Source organism: Chrysemys picta, chromosome 1 (genome assembly GCF_011386835.1).
Source record: "Chrysemys picta bellii isolate R12L10 chromosome 1, ASM1138683v2, whole genome shotgun sequence".
NCBI lineage: Eukaryota > Metazoa > Chordata > Testudines > Emydidae > Chrysemys > Chrysemys picta.
The window spans coordinates 13255119-13276407 of NC_088791.1; the positions used below are offsets into that span (position 1 = coordinate 13255119).

Here is a 21289-nt window from a genome sequence, read left to right on the forward strand (position 1 = left end):
GGTGAACTAGCTCTGTTGTCTGTTCCCCTCCCTCCCCCAAATCCGCTGGTGGGACCGGGCGACGCCCCCACTCCCAGGCTCTCCCAGGGCTGCATTGGCAGGGAAAGGGAACCTGAGGAGCGAGACTAGATGTTTAGCCATCGCCAACAGCCATTTGTTATCTGATGCACAAAGGCAGATCTTTTTTTTTTTAACCCGAGCAAGCCCAATATTATTTGAAACGGATCGGACCCGACATTTATCTCCTTTGCTCCGCAACTCTAGAGTCCGGCTTCTCAAGCAACCGTTTGAAACTGCGATTAGTTAAAAGCTGCGTGGTCGTCCCCCCCTCCCCATCCCCAGTTCGTCTTCAGTCCTTCCCCCCCACCCCACCCCACACCCCCCCCCCCCCTTTGTGAGACTTTCATGCGCTGCAGATCAGATATAAAATACTCTATCGGGATACTGTAATATTAAAGATCAAAAGTGGCATCAATGGAAGACCAAATGCAGAGAAAACAAATGGGAAGGCTGTAAGATGTTCATCAGCTAATTACAACTGCAAATATTATGCAAATTATTCTTGGCACCGCGGCGGGGAAAGCGAGTTTAAGTGCGGAGATAATGCTGGGAAATTGAATGTTCATCTGGCTATGGGACGCGGTCCAACTCTGTTTCATCTAGGGCAGAACCGGTTTCTAGCTACATATATCTATATTCCTATCAAATCCTCTGCACATTGGGGGCTGGGAAATGATTGCTATAATTGATACTTGAAATCCCTTGACAAACGTTGCACGAAATGCCCTGTACAGAAATAGGAGGGAAACAGAGATTCCCGTTTGAAGGTAGCTAGGAAAACAACACCAGGTAGAAAACTATGATCATATGTTTAGCAGATGTATATTCGCTGTGAACCGGTGTAGAGAGCACCCTGTCCATCTAAAGCCATCAAAGCCAGACGGCCATTCACCTTAAGCGATGGGATGGGAAGGGGGAGTGAGTTACCATTCGACCCCATTTTAGAAGCGTTTCCCTGGGAAAAGGACCATATTCCACCTGGTTAATGTGTAGACACTGAATGGGCCGGAGCAGGTCAGAAGTAGCTGAGTTTTCTTAATGCTAAAGTTTACAAGTAAGCTACCACGGGGTATATAAACAGATGATAAAAGTAGACACAGAGAAACACCCACCTCATATTAAATGGGCTATGAACGAGGGTGAATTTTAGACACCATTTTCTCTGATCCGATCCAACCATATTAAGGTCAAATTATCACCTAACGTCAAGTCTAGCAGAACCCCATTGAGAGTAGTTGGGATGGTTCTTTCGCTAGAACAAAGCCACATTAAATCGAGATGCACTTTTCTTATGAGTTTTTATTGCAATGTGATTCCTAGCCCCTGGCACAGGAAGGTGAGTTGCGGCAGCCTGCGGGAAATCAGATCTGCATCCCATCATATCACTATGGAGGGTAAGAGGCAGATATTTGAATGGCTGTTTCTTTAAAGGATTAAAACGAACACATCCAGCCGCAACAAAATAGCGTCAGATCCTGCCCTCGTCTGAAACACACACCCACATACACACACACACACACACACACACAGAGAGAGAGAAATAATTTCAGGTGAACAACACCTCCCCCCTTAATTTCTGCAATGTGAAACAAACACAATTCAATGTTCATTTGCATACAAAGCAACCAGAGGTGTTTCTCCACTTTATGATAAATGCTTTTTTTCCCTTTTTAAAAAAAACAAGCAAGGCGATTGATAACAGAAATGTCTAATCGATTTTTTTCTGATGTGTGTGTTTGTTTGGAAAAAGGGGCGGAGAGAGAATTGAATGTTATTGGCGGCTCCCTCTTTAAAAAAAAAGATGCAAATTAGGTTTATCTTAACTTGGCTCCGTGCTTTATTCAATGTCTATGATTAATTATCTCCTTTTTTCATAAAAAATAAATCATGTAAAATTAGGATCTCGCTGCTTATGAGAAAATAAGCAAGCCCTAGTTTGAGGTCGATTTTGTTAATTTCAGCCTGAAATTGACACACTAATTAAAGCGCAGCGTACACCCTTCTCCTTCTTCTTCTTCTTTATCAGATCTACCTTATATTTTCCCAATTAAAAACTGTTAAAAAAGGCAGTTGCACTGCCCCCAGGATAAAAAAAGCCCCCTTTTCACAACATTGCCCATCGCTTTCTGCCATCAGATTCATTGTGATGTATTAGATGCAATAAATTATCCCATGTAACAAAACATTGGGAGCTGAAAGGCTGATAATCTGGAAAGCAGAGATAAGGATTCATTATTCCGAATCATTATGAATCCAACGGTGCCTCTGACTTCTTTCTTAATCAGCTCCTCTGATCCTGGATATGTGAGCGGTACAGATAAGGAAAGAGTCATTTATAATTCTGCACCTCGTCTAATATTTTAAAATAAAGTCAGAGGCAAGAAAACGCTATAAAACACAAGCAAGAGGCGAGCTCCGAATGAAAAATCACTTCTATGTTGTTATAGCCGCAGTAAGATTTAATTAAAATTCTCCACTTCCACGTGCTTTATATATATATATATATATATATATATATATATATATATATATATATATATATATATATATATATATATATATATATTTTGCATCACGTCTATAATTGATAGGAATTTGCAATCGGGGTTATTTGTTGGACTCCAGCTCTGACTTTACTTCCAAAGTCCTTGATTCGGGGTGGAGGGAATGAACTTTGAATTTTCAGTTCCAAAGCTTTCCCCTCCCCACCACCCTCCCCACCTTTTACACGATGTCATTAGGCCGATCCTATGAATGTATAAAGCTAAAGCGGATGGAAATCGTTTTAAAGGGAATACACGCACAGAATCAAAGCCGAAGCGGCTGGCTTGGCAACATCAGATGAAGCTGTTCAGTTTGGAAAATAAAGATCCTAATTATGTTTTTAAAAAATATCAGATGAGGATATTTCTTTCAGTGGGGTTGTTATTGATTTGGGGGGGGGGGCGGGCGGGCGGGCGAGGAAGATCCATTTTAAAAAGGAGAAGGAGAAGGAACTTGAATTATAGAGAATAAAACATTCCTGCGGTTTTACTAATCACCCCATTCCTTAGGGCGGAGTGGCTATCAATAACCACGCCATGTAGATTATATTTATGGAGGAACCGACTGCAAATCTTTGTTTTGCTGGGTCCTAGATAGATTCTGTGTATTTAGGTCCTTGATTCCGATGGCTACAAATATAAACGTGTGTATCTACACCTGTATCCCAGGCGTGTCTTTGTGTGGTTTTCTCACACACGCTGCAAGTTTCGAATCGCTGGACGCTGGCTTCTTTTGAAAACACAATTCCTATTTTTAAAAACCCTTCGCTCTCTGAATATTGTTCTCGTGTATTTTTGGGACGGAAACTGCAGACATCGAGGGCTGCGGTATTTGTGATAAACCCGGCGTGCCATTTAAAACCTCATTAGTGATGTTTAACCTTTGAATCGCCAGCCATCATCTCTGGAAAAGAATTTAACGGTGTGGGGTTAATCGCTCTCTCTCTCGGTGTGTGTGTGTGTGTGTGTGTGTGTGTGTGTGTGTGTGTGTGTGTGTGTGTGTGTGTGTGTGTGTGTGTGTGTCCAGCTACCTACCAGTCCCTGCTGCAGAAACGGGCTTGATACAGGCTGAATATTGAAACAAAAGAGAAGGTGTCTGGATTGTCTTTCACAATTTCGCAGGCTGCTCCCTTGCCCATAGGAAGTCGGATCCATCTAGATCCAATGAAGCTCAATATTCCCCCCCTCCCCGGAATATCTGCAGTCCTGCATAGCCCCACAATACTGCAGCGTCATGTTTATTGTGCCTACATATTTCCAAGCAGACAACTTAGTTTGGGACGAGCTTCTGTAGACACCAGCTTTAATTGTTGAACTTACAACCATTTAACCAACCACAATATAACCCAAATATACCGCAGCAAATAATTCTATCGGTTAATAATGGAGGAAACGATCCATTAATTCATTTTATTCCCACTTCGCTCTTTATTCTTCTTCAAGAATTTAGCCTCGGCTCTTCCTATCGGCTTAATACACGCTTTTTAAATCTCGCACGCCTTGTGGTTTTAACACGACGTTGAATAGCGAGCCCATATCCTTCTGTATTCCCTCTACCTGCTCTCCATCCGTTTCTACGGGATCCGAATTAAAAATGTCAGTGGTCTCGCTTGCCTGTTTTTATTTGTATTTCATTGAGAAGCGACTCCCCGCTGCCGTCCTAATTATCTTGAATGTATCGCCTTAATTGGATGTGTTCGCTAAAGATAGAATTGGGGGAGCGATTCTGTTACTCTTCCCCTTACAAAGAGTCGCTTTAGAAAGGGAGATAGCAAATTGCCAGCGTCTGCAGAAAAAAAAATAACCCAGAGCTAGGAGTGGATTTTTTTTTAAAATGATCAATTTACTCCCTGATTTACTAAGCGCAGTTTCAACTGGGGTAAAACCAAACCAAAGCCCCTTCTCTCACGCCCCACTGCTGGCGGTCAGGCCCGGCCCCCCCTGTTTGGCTGATGAGCTAACGGCAGAGCAGGAAAGGTGCATTTTCTGCCCGGTGACATAAGACTTGAGCCAAAGCCCGTTGAAATCAAGGACCGGACCGCCCCGGACTAGGTGCACCAGGGCCCTGCCGCTGCATGGTCTGATCGCTGTGCGCTATACAGGGCACCACGTCTCCCTCGCAGGCACCGGATCATTTAGGGGAGTGTAGAAACAAGAGAGTGCATCGAAACTCAAGTGGAGGTTCCTCCCCCCCCCCCCCGCCTTCTATTCTCTGATACTAAAAGTGAAATAAGAATCATGGCAAAAAATACAATCTAGCTGCCCTGGGCTTCTTTTGTAGGGACAACATTTCCAAGTGATTCCTTATGAAACGTGTCTGCCCGGCATTCTGTCTTTCTGGAAGTGCCCGAAGCTTTTCATCAATGACTAGAGATCCTTCCACCAACAAAAGAAAAGCATCTCGCGGGGAGTGGGTGGGGGGGTCGCTCTCTTCTGTACAAATACCCTGACGGGAGAATAACCTCCCCTTCCGTCCTGTGCCGCTGCCTTGCCTGGTCAGTTGCATCAGGGAGCAGAAATCGGTGGCTTGATTTTACTTTTGTTTATTTCCCCCCCCCACACACACACACACACACACGTGAGGTTTGGACGGTAGCGACATAAAACGTGCCCCGGGAAAACAGCCCGGTGCTCTCCGTTCTCAATCCGATTTGGACCCTCACTTCAGTCTCGATTTAAACTACGCTCCAGCTACGTGATCGAAAGCGTTACAGCTGGATCGCCCGGGCACAGCCGCCTTTTGTCTCCCTATCACCAAAGCTGTGCACCGACTACCAATGTGTCCATGATTCTCCTCCCCTCCCCAGTTCGGCGAAATAGAAACGATTCGAACCATGATCTTTCGGGAAGCGCCTGATTGAAATAGACACGTGATGGTTCCTGACTGTCCGAAGGTTTAGTGTTAACATTAGCACGTCCCGAATCTCCCAGAACTACCCGAACTAGGAGGGCATGGAAGTGGACTATTGCAGTGGGTTATTGCTGAGTTTTAACCTGTCCAACAACTGCATCAGTGAAGGAAGATTTCACAGCCAGGCTGCCCCCTCTGTATTAGCTACTTACTGCTCTCTGGGCACGGAAAGCCCACCAGCCACCAGCTTAGAAGTGGGGTGTTTTCCTAGGCATGATCCATGCAAAAGGTGCTTTCCCCGCGTCCCCCTTTCAGAGCTGAATTAAGATCAAGAGCCTTTTTTGTTGTTGTTTGTCTTGTGCAAACTAACTGGCACAAGAACAGAGGTCTATTTAACAACACACACCGTGTTTAAAAATCACCAGCGACGGCATTTGACTGTATCATTCTGGGGAAGGAAAACCTAGGTGATTCGTGCATCGTTTAATGTTTACATAGTTTAATTTCCTGGGTGCAGGGCCCGACTCTAAAACGGTCTGCCCTTCTCTACTGTGGACGGGGGTTGAATCTGGCCCTGTTGCGTTTTAGGAAGTTCACCGTCGGATTTTGACAATGTCTGGGGTATCTCACCTCCCGGGAGAAAGAACTTTAGCAAGTCTGTTTCCCCCTTTGAACAGTTTTTATGGGAAGGTGCCGGTGGAATTAAAAATCCGCCATCGGTTTGGGAGTGTGTGCGTGAGAGTTTTCTCTGCAGGGGGTGTGTTTGTGACTTTGCGTGACAGTGTGTGTTTTCTCTTCGGGTCTTTGTGTATGGGTGGGAGTTGTCTCCACAGAGCGGTGTGTGTGTGTTTGTGTTTTCTCTGCAGATTTCCATGTGTGAGCGTGTTAGAGGATTTGTGTTTTCTCTCTAGTTCTGTATTTTCTCCCCAGATCGGTGTGTGTTTATTTTCTCTCCAGATGTTTGACTCATGCTCACAAGTGCCTCACAAAAAAACAAAAACAAACAACCAAAAAAAAAACCCCACTCACACTCCAACAACAACAACAAGAACCAACGCGGCGACTGTGGCCACTTTTCCTCGAAAGCTTTTGATCTACATGGAACAAACCCCGGTGATATTTATACGACTATACCCTTAACACAAATAAAATAAAATAAAAAATAAAAACCCCTTTACAGGCGCCGACAATGGTGCCTGGCACCGATTACATCCCGTTCCAATCGATTTCCAGCCCCGATACCTGCCTCTTCCCCCCACCCTCCCTCTTCCCCATCCCATGTGATTCGCAGGCTGGGTGTGTAATGGCTTGCCCATCATATTTCTCTCACTCGTTCTCTGCCCTTTTCCAACCCGGAAGAGCTCTGATCTTCTAGACAGCCAGGAGGAGGCGAGGAGGAGGTCAGAGATTTGGGTGGGTGTTCAGAGGATGTGGATCACCCACGTTTTACTTCTCGCTGGAAGCTCGAGAGATGCCATCAGCAGTCGCAGCCGGAGCAGTCGAGTCTGTCTGTCATTGCTGCCCTTAGATCTTCAGCAGATCAGGAAAAAATAAAAAGCAGCTGCCCAGGTCAGTGAATATTGAGATTCTCCCCCCACCCTCACTGGTTCCCTTCTCCACGTGGAGAGAATTAGAAGGGATCTCGGCTCAAAGGGGCAGCAGACTGCTGGCTGAAATGTAACCCGACCCCACTCTTATTTGCCTTCAGTCGCTGGAGCGATTTGGATTTTTCTCGGTGACCTTGGGGGAAGACACAACTTGCCCGAGAGCTTGTTGCCTCTGAAAGCTAGAGATTGGGGGTGGGGGGCGCATTGGAGGAGGTTGACAACAACTGCTTTGCCTGTAGGTGCCAGAGCACACAACTGGGTAGCCGGGGACAGGGGCTGCCTTCACAGATGGCCTCGCACATCGGCATGTGTAGACGGAGGGAATGAGAGAAGTGTATACGCGTGTGTTTACTGTGGTGTGTATTCTAGATGTGTGGATAATGATATCCGACAGATATGTGCGATTAATGACGTGATAGGCGGATAGAATGTAATTAATTAATGAGCGAAGAGGTGTATGCACACGCTCCCCGAAATATAGATTTTTGTGTGTATCTAATCTCTTTCTCACAGACACTTGCATATATTAGGTAGCAATAAAAGTACCCCTACGTATACGTGTACCAGGAACAGAAACATATATAGCCCATCTCTGTCACACACAATTGCATGTGCGTATACATAAAATCCGACACTGTTTTCTACCAGGCTGCATCAGATCACACCTCCACACACACAGAGTCACTCAACAAGCTTCTTGGCTGTATTCTGAGCTCAGCGTTGATCCATTCAGATCCTGCTCTCTATGTAATCTGGTTTCTAAAGAACGGTAGATGGTCTGGCCGGACGTGAGGGGAGTTTGAAGACAGGTTTCTTGAAGGGACTGGTACCTGTATAATGGAGAATGATGATTTCACTACATCCTAAGGCGTGTCTGGATCCCTCCTCCCTCCCTCCCCAAACTAGCCATCCGCTAGATCATGTAGGGTATTTAAACTAGTAATTGGGTGCCTTGGAAATGTATTTGAGTGTTAAGAAATGGGCATTAGCTGTAATGGAGATCATTCAAAAATGTCAGCTCCTCTTACCTTCATTTGTCCATAAATAGGAGCGGGAGCGTTAGGTGATGGATTTGACTGTAACCGGATAATTAATACTCATTGGATATACTTGTTTTCTTCATTATTTATGGACGGCAGTTGTAAAGCTAGATAGACCGGGTCTTTTGTGTAAGGCTCGTGTCATTTGGTGTGGTGTGTGTTTGTGTGTATTTCAAGTTGTAGACCTGTATTTGTGTGTGTCCGAGAGAATGTGAAGTTTGTGTATTTCGAGGTTTATGCCTTTGTGTGTGTGTTAATAATTAGGATTTGTGTTAATGGGTTTCACTGCGTTACTTAGTATATTAAGTTTGTTTCCATCTGTGTGTTGTGCGAGCCTGGGCATTGTTAATGTATGTTTCCCTCTCTGTGTTGTCTGAGTTCGTGGTTAGTGTGTGTTGTCATCTGTGTAGTGTGTGAGCTTGTGTGTCTTTCGGTTCCCATGGGGCTTTCGGTTCCCAAGCTGTGTTAGTTTGCGCGTTAGTGTGTAGTTCAATAGGCGAATTGTGTTAACGTGTGTCACCTTTGTGTTGTGTTAGCTGGTGCGCGCTGCAGCCTGGGTGTTCGTGTTTCAGTCTTTGTGTTAAGTTGTGTGGCCCGTAGGTAGGGGGACAGAATCGATCCAGGTAAACTCAAATGTTCTCAAGATCCCCTAAAAGGCCCGAAGAGAGCTTAGGGGAGTCGCTGTTTAGACACCAGCCGGAGATCACTTCGCAGCAATGACCGGCCTCGAAAACTACGGACTTATCTGGCAAACGCCCGCTTCTGTCTGGGAGATTTTAGAGAGGAAAAACCCCACTGTGAGAGCGTTTACCTAGGGCAGATAATGTGTCTTCAGTCTGACAATCCCTTTCAGATCCAGCGTCGCACCGAACAGGGAAAGCGATGGAATATCACAGGATAAAACAGCTGGTGCAAATGTCTCGTTTTTTCCAGATCCCCTTGAATCGATCTACCTTCGTGAGATCGGGGAAATAAAACGATCCATCCGCAGCGAGGTTACATTTAGCAAAGGGCAAATTAAACCAGATTTCAGGTTCTGTTTTCATAAAAAAAAAAAAGAACCCATTCACTGTGTGTGTATGTCCGTATGCATCGATGTGTGTATATCTGGAGACGTGTCTGATGTGTGTGTGCATCGTGCGGTGTCTGCAGTTTTTTGTATGTCACACCAAAAATACACACTCATGTTACAGACTACATATGCATAAAGGGACATAGGGATTTATTTTAGGGAATGCATAATTTAGCTTAGGGGATACATACAGCTCTCGATTCCCTTCCAGTAGCGAGAATTAGACATTCCTTAAAAAGTCACTTCCATTTTTATTCAAAACGTTCTGCTCAGTAAAGGAAAAAGAGAAATGTTTTCACCCTCACAAGGAAATTGTGCTGCTAATTCATTCGTATGTCCGTCTTACCTCCGTGTATTTTCATTGTGTTTTGCTTTGTTGTGGGCCCCTGACCAGATGCGGGGCTGACAAAAGTATTTTTTAAAGTCTTTAAACCTGGTTATAGTTTCATTCGTAGCCATTTTGTGGGACTCCCAGAGTAAATAAAGTGTCGTTTGGAATTAAAAACCCGCCGGGTTCCTAGCTGCCCTCAAGATTCGTTTAAATTCACCTTTGAATCTACAGATCAAAATTGTCCTAAACGATGAATGATGGATAGGCGATAAATCCACCCTTACTTAAACACGTAGGCTTCCTTAGGGGTGGCGGGGACAGAGAATATTTGTTTCCTAACTAGACATGAGCATTCACTCCTCTTTCAAGGCGAATGTAGCCCACAATAACACCAGAGCAAGGATCGGTGGGTTTAAGCAGGACTCGTTTATAAATTAACGTCTTCAACTCTCGGCATTAAGATCAATCGGATGAGTTGGGGGGGGGTAGATTTTTTTTTCTACGTCTAAGTGATGATTCAAAGAGAGAAGATAGCTTTATTTCCTGTAAGACTGTCTCGGAACATTTCCTCAGTGGCAGTGAATTATCTTGCTGTACCTTCGGATTTTTTCCCCCTCTCCAGACATCTTTCCAAATTGCGGACTGATTCGTGTTAAATCTGGAAGCAGCTACGTTTGAAAGATGGGGGTGTTATTATAGTGTGTGTGTGTGTGATGTTGAAGACAAAACGGAAGTGGAATTTACCAGGTCGGAGCTTGAAACTGACCTGCATGGACAGCAAACCCTGCTCTATGTGGGTGTCATCACCCGTCCTAGAGCAGAGCTGGGGGTCCCACTAACCCGGACAGGTCAGCTCTCCTTTCCCCGAAGCTCCTCTCTCTCTGTCTCTGCGGTGCAGTTTGGGAATGTGCAAGGGGCAGAGAGGGCGCCTCTGGGACTCGCGGAGCCGGTTTTGATCCTTTCTCAGACTTTGTGTCCCGGGGCAGTAGCCCTTCTTCTCAGCTTCAAAGCGGGAGGGGGAAGGAGGGAGGGGTTCCCCCCGCAGGAAAAGGCCCAACCCCTCCCCCAATTTTCATTCTTGGAATTTGTTTTCTTACGGCAGAAGAGGGATTTCCCCCTCTCTTCACCCACCCACCCAGCTACAATTCATCGGGTTTTTTTCTTTGTGTGTGTGTGTGTGGGGGGGGAGGGGGAGCTGTGGGGTTAGGGTTCGACAGGGGAAGGGGAAAGATCATTGGAAACGGTGTAATCAGTAGCTGATCTTTTCTCTCTGTCTGGTGTGTGTCTGCGCCTTTGTGTTTCCTCCCGGTTTGCAAAAGAGAGAAGAAATTATTCGAGAAACCATGTGGCTCCTTTCAGAGCCCAGGGCGCGAGGCAGCAGCTCCGTGTCCATTTAGGGCAGGCTTGCTTTAGAAATAAAATAAAACCAAAAAAATCCTAACCGAGCAGCACTTCCTGCTTGTGGTTCCTTTTCACAGATAAAGGGGGTGGGGGAGAACAGATCATTTCTGGCTGATTCATTGCGGGAGGGGGGCGGCGGGGGGGGGGAAGCTTTCCCCTTTCTCGTTCTTTGTTTAAACAGAACAGTTCAGCAAATCCAGCCTCATCCCCGGCCCTCTCGTTCTTTCACGCCGGGCTTTAGGGGGTTGATTTGTTTGGCTTTAAGCGGTTGTGTCTTCCGTTGTCTTCATCCTAGGGGGTAACAACGCAGAATTGACTTTAGGCTGCTTTATACTTCCCCACCCCCGGCGGAGGCTGGAAGATGGGGCTCCCCACTCCCCCCTTTCCCGCCCCCCACCCCGCTTGACAGAGCACAAGTTGTTTTACACGGCAAAAAGTCTTCGGAGCTCTGCCCTGGGCCGTGTCCTTTGCATAACCCTCCGATCTGTAGCCCCAGGCTGTTTAGACAGCTTTACCTGTACTCCTCTCGTTCCCTGTAAAAATCCCAACCCGGCGCACGTAATTTAATCCGCTTTCAGTCAATTGTAGTCTAAAGGGGCGGGGGTGGGGGGGGGCTGCTTCTTCCTTTCCCTGTCCCAAGGAGACGTAGAAATTCGGACCAGGTGCTGGTAATAATGATGGGCACCGAACTAACCCACAGGCTTCGAGAGGGAGAGAGACTTTTCGGGAAAGTGGTTTCCCAGCTGTTAACGACTGGATCCCACTCTCCCAAGCTGTTTACACGGGTACAGGGACTGGTCTGGCTTTGTTCCGCAAGCTGCATTCCGGTTGCAGCGGCCCGGCAACCTGCAGAGACACGGATGGCTTTGGGGCGGGCATCCCCGGTTGGGTGGGGAGCATAGGGGTACCAGAGAAACCTTCTCGAGGGGAGTGTAGGGGTTGTGATCGCGCGGGGGATCTTCTGGTTTGCCTGTTGTGTGGGTGAGGGGAAGGGCTCCCTTTTCCAGCCAGGGAGCCTCCCCCCCCCAAAATACTGCCTCCTTCCACCCCCCTCTCCAGTTTCTGCCTGCCCCAAGCAGCTGTGATTTCTGGCTCCTTTCTCGCTCTCTCAGCTGGAAAAGATCTACAGCCCGCCCTGCATGATTTCAGTGCCACGTCCCTCACCTTCAAATCGAATTAAACGCCCCCCCCAACGCAACCCCTATTGTTTTTTTGCTAATTGCTCCAACAATGGGCCCCTGTTAGAGCCGAGCTGTCAATTAAGGCCCCCGCTGGGGTGAGAGGAATTATGTCAACTGCACCGTACTCAACTGGACAAGGATGGGGAAGGGGCAGTCCAGGCTGAGTCTAACGGGTAGGGTGGGGGGAGGCGATTAAGGGTTGCAAAGGGAATCCTAACTCTCCTAGCTCCCCAGTAATGATAAGGTTGATGTTAATATTCAAGGAGCCACCATGGGTGAATAGATCGTCGTGTCATTATCACTGCTGTTCTTTTGTTATTTATGCTGTTCTTAAACTCTATCCCCGGACTATGTTCGGAGTAGTTAGGACTAATGAAGAAATAGGTCATGATTATTTTCTGCAGAATAACGACTAATACACGCGTCATCAGAGGTGTTTGCTTTCAATCCACCAGCCCCAAATCCCCAGCATTCTTTTGACCACCTTTTGGTTTCACCCCCTCCGCATTCTGTCTCAAGAGTTGCACAGAAAATTCTAAGTTAAAGAGAAGACAGAGAAATGTGTAAGTGAAAGTGACAGCTTTGTAACAGAAGGGATGGGGGATGCAGGTGGCATTAGTCCAGAGTCCTTTACAAAGCAGAAATCACTCCTAGAGCTATAGAAGTTAGACTTGTTAGGCCATTCTAGTGCATGCCCTAATCAGTGTCAGATTGTTCCACAAAGTACAAATTTCCAGTTCTACCCTCGTGCCGGATATGATCCATATTTGCCCTCATGCACATATTTATGTTTTTGCAGTAAATTGAAACATTTCTTCTCCAAATCACTTACGTAAACAAGTTTAATGATCGCCCAAGGCTCCCAGAAACACAAGTTTTCTTTGCTGGGATTAGCCACTTTACGATTTCTACATGGATATTCCTTTTGACTGTCTCGCTGTACGCCTGCAAGTTTATGTGGGCTTGGCTATAACTCTTTCTAAATACAGTTTTATCTCACCTAACCTGTCACGGCATCTTAACATCTGCGCTTTGAAAACACTGATCTTATTACGATGATCATCCTATAACCACAAGGAACGAACCATTTTCATTCTCATCTTCATTCACTTTTTTGGGAGGGGGAAGGGTTTTTAAATTTCCAAGACAATCTGTTCTAGAAATCTCGTGTTTCCCCCGAGGGCTTTCGGTCTGTATAAAGGGTCTTCATAAAATGTTCCTTGTCTCATCATAAGACGCACTGACACATTGTACAGTCAGAGAGGAGAGAAGGGGTTGCCTTTAAAATGACCCCCTGCCCGCCTCCCCCTGCCCCCCAAAAGAGAATTTCCCTTGAAAGTGATGGAGTCCGGCAGGATTCCCCCTCCTGGGATCGCTTTAAGCAATAAATAACGACATTAAATAAAAAAGGAAATCCAAGTAGAATCCCTCTTACCTATAGGAGACAGCTGTGTGTCTTCGGAGAGAGAAGGCGCTTTTTTGCAGCATCCACTCTCCGATGGTGAAATTGACTAATGCAGAGAACAGGCTAAGAAAGGGAACCGGAGAGGCCAGCAAATGTTACGGGGGAGAGGGGGGGATCCTGCCCATGTTCCCCCCTCCATCCCAGTCCAGAGCGGGGTGGAGGGGGGGGGGGGAGAAGCGAGGACAGAGATAGAGAGAGAGAGCATCAGGAAAAGGGAATCGTGTGGACACACTTGCACCGTTACTCTGCATAAGGATTGAAGAGTTGATCCAAACCTAATGCGTCTCAGATTAATTAATGCATGGGGCTCCTTGAGCGCCTGGTTCGTGTCTCGTGTGTGTGTGTGAGAGAGAGCCCCCCTCCAGCCCCGAGAAGCGCCCTCCTCCCCTCTCTCTCTGCAGCCCCTTGCCTGCCTGCCTCTTGCCCCGCTAATGGGCTCCCTGGCACGCAGCATGGCTTCCCCTCGGCAGCATGGCTCTGAGCTCGGCCCCTGACGTCAATGCCCAGTGGCGTCGGCTAGGCTGGCCAGCGAAGGGCAATGCAGAGAGCATCAAAAGAGCAACCTCCCATTTCCCAATTACACCCTGTCAATCCAGGAGTCAAAGGGAGGCGGGGGGAGAAGCTGGGAAGCAGACACTGAATACCCCTCCTTGCAGCCCCGGCTCCATTACACAGAGCATCCCCTTCGACTCAGCCCGGGTGCCTACCTGAACGCTCAGCGCCTGTAGGCAACAAACAAGCCGTGCCAGCGCACCCAGAAATCACTAGCACGGTGCTCGGAGCTGTACACTCAGCAGATCCGAATGAGAGCCCGGGAGATTAGCTATTGAGTGATTAGCTCATCTCGTTTTATTGCATTAGTTAAAAGCCCTTGGACTTGTTTATATCCGTGACCGCCCTCCTCTCTTTTAAATGTCTGACATCCCCAGAGTTCATCTTCAAACCGGGATGGATAAACCGATATTTATCCGTTTACTCCTACGAGCACAACAGTTCTGCGGTATGTTTTCTCTGTCTCTACGCCTCAGAACTGCCCGACTCAGAAAAGTAACTGAATGTAGGTAGCGATTTATCCGCTACGAAGAGAAAGACAAATTAGAATATAGCATCTTTGTAATAAAAACAATGCAATTGGCATACATGCAGATATGCGCATAATAAATGTATTTAATTCTCATTACTATTTTCTCATAAAATCTCTCTCTCTCTGTCGGCTGTGCGAGGAGCAATTTCCAGTTGGCATATTAAACATAAGGCTGACTAATTCAAGTTTTGGAGGACTGACGTATGCGGCACGTTTTTATGCCTCGTTCGGTGCTGCTGTGGGCCAAATCCAGGTGTTGGCCCGATGAAATTAAGCAGGGCCAATGCGCGAGGCGGCATGAAGAGACTATAGGTTTAAAAGCACCCTGTTTTCCAGTTAGCCCGGAGCGCTGGGGAGTGGACCGCGCGGAGGTCGCTTTTTGCATGAATGAGAGACTCATTAAAGCGCTGGGGCTTGTACTCACACATAGGGGCCACGTTACATGACCAATCTGCTGCCCGTGTCTATGTCCCTGTATATATTGTTGCCTAGTAGTTTACTTCGCTCTCGCCTTTGAAGCCCCCCCCCCCCCGATCCGTGCACACTTCCATTTCATGATTGCTTTCCTTGACACTTTGCTAGTTTGCAAGCTCCGCCGGGGAAGCCATGGGACTTGTTGCACATTAAAAAAAGCCAGAGCCCTCGCCTGCCTGGGAGCCACTAGGGGATGCACTGGCTCAATAGACCGAACTGCCAGAGCCGGTTCGAAAGCTCCCAGCCAATCAGGAAAGGCTTTCACAAGCGCCCACTTCCTGCTCCTTCCTGATTGGTGCACCCCGCTTCGCAGGAGCCAGTCGCTGCCTGGCTCGTCCCGAGCCCTCTTGCACCCCCGGCGCTGGCTCTGGGCACTTCATTTGCACACTCAGGCCGCATGGGTCGTAACGGGGCCTTAATGTGTTCATTATTATTTGCGCCGGCGGTGGAAACGAAAGTGGTCAGATGAGCGCTGAGAAAAACAGGAACTTTCTCTTTCTCGCTCGCGGAGTTTGAGCCCCAGAGAGGAGATCGCAGCAGGCATGTTCCGCTGCAACGTTGCAGCTTGGTTTCACGACTAGAAAACAAACAAACAGAACAAAAGCAACCCCCCCCAAACAACCTCTCCCCCCCCCCCGGCCCGAGCCTCCTTCACTATTTTAATGGTACGTTAAACTACCCTCTGCTTGAGCTTTGTTTCCTGGATCTCTTTTTCTTCTCAACTGAATGGAATCGGATGTAATAAAGGAACAACTCCGAAAGAATGGGTCTTTCTGAAATAATGGGTCTTCGCGTTGTTCCAGCACGTTGACACCTTGGAGGAACAAACCCCCTCTCGCACACATTGTAAAGTACAACTGTCGCCCCAGATTAGTCCTACTTGGAATTAACTAATTGCCCTGGAAGGGGTAATGCTTTAAAACGATACATTAGTAGCTCGACAAAGCACGTAGAGTTCCACACGTATCCTTCACCTGCTCTCTGAAACTCTTCCGAGAGTGGCCAGGAGTCACCGTAGAAAATCATTTCTTGATGGCCGGGTTGTGTCTTCAGATTCTGTGCATCTCCTGAACAAAGTAAGTGCTGTAAGCGAGAGTAGGGATGGTGCATAGGAATGAAAGAAAACAATAATAATTAATAACATCATATAACAAGACACACGTATTGGATACGCCCTTAATAACATTTCTGTTTCACGTGCATTCGAATACTCTCCCCCCTAAAAAGTCGTGTTAACTCTGTCTCAGTATTTCCAGCCTAACGAGGGGATGCTTTCAGAGACTTTCCGGTCACGGGGGTGAAGGGATATTGGGGGAGGGGGGCAAAGTAGAAAGGAGTAAAGCTGGGTTGCAGTTTCCTTGTGTTTCGTGCCCTGTCCCCTCCTTATCCCATGACAGGCTCCTCCCCCTCAGTGCTGATGACAGTAGAACCTCCTTAAGTTGCGTCTCGCCACAGCTGTCTGTGAGCATTGAGCCGGCTGGCGCCATCCTGCTCCTTTCAGAAAGAATGCCTTCCCTGTAAAAAAAAAAAAAAAAAAAAAAAGGGGGGGGGACAGAGAGAGAGAGCACAATCTGATCTGATCAAGCAGTTTCAGCTTCATCTCTCCTGGGTCACATACTCCTTCTCCACCAAGGTTTGTGCTGAATTTCTTTAACAACTTTTTCTTTCTTTCTTTCTTTCTCTCTTTCTTTCTTTCGATTGCACAATAATGAATAAACCCTGAACATGCTTCAGGCTCTCCGCGGCCACAATCTGCACCGCTTCTAAGCAGGCGCATCGCTGGTGAAACTGACCAAACATTTAAAAAAAAAAAAAAGGAAAAGGGCAGCAACAGCAGCAGCCCGCAGCAACGCCTGCGTGTGTAACTCTGGTCTATTTCATTCCCCTGCTGCACAGAGAGAGAGAGAGAGAGATCGAAAGAGAAAGAGAGTGTGTGTGTCCTGGTAGAATAGGTGGGTCTGTGATTAGGACAATAGGTGGGCTTTCAAGGATCTCGCCGTTTATGGAGGGGCTTGTTTTCGCTTGCCTAAAAGTCAGGTGATAAAGCAGAGAAGTACTCAAACACGTTTCTCTCCCCCTCTCTCTCGCTCCTTCCCCTTTCCTCTCTCTCACTGCAGGTGATCAAAGAAGAGAAACATCTGCAAAGAGCGGAAGATACGGTTGGGATCTCGCTTCTTAGATTTTTGTTTGTTTTCCCTACTATTTTTTCATCTTTTTTTGGAATCGATTATTATTATTATCATTTTATTTATTATTATTTTTTTTAAAAAAAGCACCACAACATCTCTCTGTCTATAAACTCACCGCCTACCTTCCCGTTGAAAGTCTGCCCAGCTTTGGGGAGGAGGAAGAGAGACAGTCCCGCACCGAGAGAGCGCGATGGAGGTGACTGCCGACCAGCCGCGGTGGGTAAGCCACCATCACCCCGCGGTGCTGAATGGGCAGCATCCGGACTCACACCACCCAGGGCTCGGCCATTCCTACATGGATCCAACTCAGTACCCACTGGCCGAGGAGGTGGATGTACTTTTTAACATCGACGGACAAGGGAATCACGTCCCTTCCTATTATAGCAACTCGGTCCGAGCCACGGTGCAGAGGTACCCGCCGGCCCATCACGGTGAGTTCTCCCCTACCTTGCCCTGGTGTGGGGACCCCCGCTAGCTGCGTTCAGGTTGACAGCGGGCAGGTTTTCGCGCCGGAAACAGGACTGCGTTTGTGGGTCTCATTTTATAAACGGCTCATTTAAAGCATTATAAGCAATAGGGGCAGGCAACCAGTAGCAGTTAGCAACTCACAAGGGCGCCTTGAATTAATCCCAGGAACACTGTCATCTGCAAAATGCCCTCATGTTGCGTAAAACGCATGCATGGCCTTTTGGTATGGGCCTATTACTAGCTATATATTATAGATAAATCCTGCGAGAAGCAGCGAGATCGTATTTATTTCTCCAACCAACCAATACCACCAAAATCCCAACCACGTTGTTACCGGTGGCAAGACTATGCCACCGCTGAATTTTTGAGTTGGCTTGTCCCAAATAACTGCTAAAGAAAAAGTAGTCGATGCAAGTCTTTCCCCCCACCCTCAACAGTTAAACTCCATTTGGATTTGTTTTTTAATTTTATTTTGCCTTTACATTAGAATTCTTTGTAGCATTATCAGTTAATATTAGGGGGGGGGGGAAGAGATGGAATAGCGATTAATGTGTGTATTCACGGCTGGGATGTTAAATTAACCCTGGATGGGAAAAGAATACATTTGATATTAAAGCCTGGCTTTCTAACCTTGTGCCGCATGATAGTGTGTTTTATATATTACTGTACATATACTTATACATCTCGTGTTGCGTTCTGATACACCACATACATGTAATTATGTATGTAGCCGTATAGAATGTGAATTTACGATCTATATCATAATTCAAACACATAGCCTCATACACAGCTATACCGAGGAGACACATGGACTGTTTTTACGGGGCCTAAATACATTTCAGGATGAATCTTCTCCTGCCCCCTGTTTAAAAAGAATAATTCAAGCGATAAAACTGTAGCGCTGGAGTTTTCTTTAGGATTAAAAAGCAGGGCATAACCTCGAGAGCCTGGGAGCGATCCCACTCTGCAGAAGCCCTAGGTTTGAAATAAGTTAGAAAAAAAACCCCATCCTAAAATAAACCAAAATTGAATGGAAAGGGATGACCGTTTGGGCATCGGAGCTAGTCCGGATTCACTGATCTACGCACAAGACCTCACCTACTTGTTGAGTGAGCCGCTAAGCATTACTCGCTGTTCAGTAAATGCATTGTTCTGCCTTTAGAGTCTGTAAAATAATAATTGCTAAGGATCAGCAACTTTTATCCTCCCCCCCGCCCCAATTTATCAGCAGAAAGTGGAAATGCGGTCTCTCGGATGTAGCCTGAATATTATTTACTACGTTACTTCCTGGATAAGATAATGAATGTTGACCCTTCGTGTTCATTTAACCCACCTCCCCTTCCTTTAGCACATTGACTTTCAGTATTGTTCTCAAATGGCTAACATGATAAGACACATGCATAGAGATCATATATAGAGAGAGAGACTATCTATTATTCTAGCTAGCTATTGGTGTCTCTACATATCTGCATCTATTTCGATCTCTGTAGCTTTCTATATTTAGAATGATCACAATAGATCTGAATGCCTCCGTGGAGATCAATATATCGTTAGAAATATCACAAGAAGCATAATTTGGCTGCTCTCCTCGGATTCAATATGTTTTCCGTCATAAGCTATTTTTTTAAAATGTCAATTTCATTAAGGTTTTTTTCTTTTCTTTTTCTTTTTTTCTTTTTTGCAGTCACATAAAAGGATAAATGTCAGCTGCAAAAATCCAGTGCAATGTTAAGGAAGTCTAGCTGTATATTTTAAGATAAGGTTTGAACATATCTAATGTAAAGATCTTTTGAGACCAGTGACACTGTGTGTGTATGATATTGGCCTTATAAAACTGTCTGGGTCGAACACACACAAGTCCATGTGCGAAAACAGACTAATGGTGAAAAAAAAAAGTTATTAACACACCAGTGTCTTCTCCTGGCTCTCTTCTCGCGGACAGAATATCTCCGTGTCTCGTAGTTCATGGTTACTTAAGTGCAGGGAATGAAGAACCCAATAATAGCTCAAAACTAGCAAGAATTGATTCTCCTCGGAGGGTTGGCAGTTTCATGTGGGATCTTCACCGGAGAGGCCTTGTACGATTGATTGGAGAGGGAAATTTAATAACGGCTTGACAAATCCATAAGTAATATCCGAAGATTTGACTCCCTTTTGCCCTCCAGCCAACCACACCTGAGCACCACTCTGGGCCTCGATCCGATAATAGCTTTTACGTATAGCCTCTTGCTTTTAGCCAAACGGCCTGGGGAGGGGACACTACAGTTCAGGATCGGGGCTCTACGCTCAGTTTTGCTCAGGCCAGCGGGTTCATAGCTCTTGGTTCCCTAGCTGCTGCACTTTTCTCTCCTGGTTTGACACCCGGGAGCAGAGCGCTGTGCGAGCTGTTTCTTGAGGTTAGCACCAGGAGGGCTGAGATGGGGTGACGAAGAGAGCTCGCCTGGGGGTCCTGCATGTGTTGGCCCATCCCTGAGGGAGTGTAACCTGGCCTGCTTCTGTTCTCTCCTAGCAGGGAGCCAGGTGTGTCGCCCACCGCTTCTCCACGGATCTCTCCCTTGGCTGGACGGGAGCAAACCCCTAGGGGGCCACCACAGTGCGTCTCCTTGGAACCTGAGTCCCTTCTCCAAGACCTCGATCCATCACAGCTCTCCGGGACCCCTCTCCGTCTACCCGCCGGCTTCCTCCTCCGCTTTATCAGCCGGCCACTCCAGTCCGCACCTTTTCACCTTCCCTCCGACCCCTCCCAAAGATGTCTCCCCGGATCCCTCCATCTCCACCCCGGGATCCACCGGCTCCAGCCGGCAGGACGAGAAGGAATGCATCAAGTACCAGGTGTCTCTGGCTGACACCATGAAGCTGGAGTCCTCTCACTCCCGCAGCACCATGGCATCGCTAGGAGGGGCCTCCTCTTCCGCTCACCACCCCATCACCACCTACCCGCCCTACGTCCCAGAATATGGCTCTGGACTCTTCCCCCCCAGCAGCCTCCTAGGGGGCTCGCCTACCGGGTTTGGGTGCAAATCAAGACCAAAAGCCCGCTCCAGTACAGGTAGGGTTCTTGAATTATTAACCCCCGGGGTAGGGAGGGGAAATATGGAGAGGCCCTGAACCTACATGCGCAGGCCTGCAGACACACTCCTTCTCTCAAACTCAGCCCCTGGAGAAGGTGTTTTCAGTCTCCTCCGGGGCATATTATATTGGCCTCCCTACGGGCCAGATCAGCTCCCCTCCCACCACAAGAAACACTGAGCTAGGAGAGGAGGGTGAGAAGCCATGTGCAACAGGACTTTGTAATAAAACAAAGGTGTGTGTGTGAAGGGGGGGAAGGCATCACAGCTGCCCTGCCACATAGTCAGGGGTAAAGGCTATGAAAAGTCCCAGCCGAAGTTTGCATCCCGAGATTAATTCGAGGGCAGCGAATCCACCTACCAGTTTGTCCACATGAATCTGGGTGATGCCCTGGCCCTTCCTTGCTTCCAGCAAGGAGGAGAACCAGAAGGAATTGTACCAGTCCCTTTTGCAG

The 21289-nt window shown here is 47.1% G+C and overlaps 1 protein-coding gene across 18 annotated transcripts in view; it reads left to right on the forward strand.

Moving 5' to 3' along the window:
• The first annotated feature begins 6826 nt into the window (after positions 1-6826).
• Positions 6827-21289, forward strand: part of GATA3 (GATA binding protein 3) — a 32592-nt gene continuing 18129 nt past the window's right edge. For 4 of the 18 annotated variants that reach the window (XM_008169544.4, XM_065553049.1, XM_008169546.4 and 1 more), the window contains exons 1-3: positions 16573-16742; positions 17227-17729; positions 20279-20815. In XM_008169544.4, the coding sequence (XP_008167766.1) occupies positions 17489-17729; positions 20279-20815 (778 nt within the window). In that variant the 5' untranslated portion in view covers positions 16573-16742; positions 17227-17488. Of the gene's footprint in view, positions 7024-16557; positions 16743-17008; positions 17062-17226; positions 17730-20275; positions 20816-21289 lie in introns of those variants that run through there. The other 14 variants (XM_065553046.1, XM_065553029.1, XM_008169541.4 and 11 more) reach the window with 13 other exon arrangements.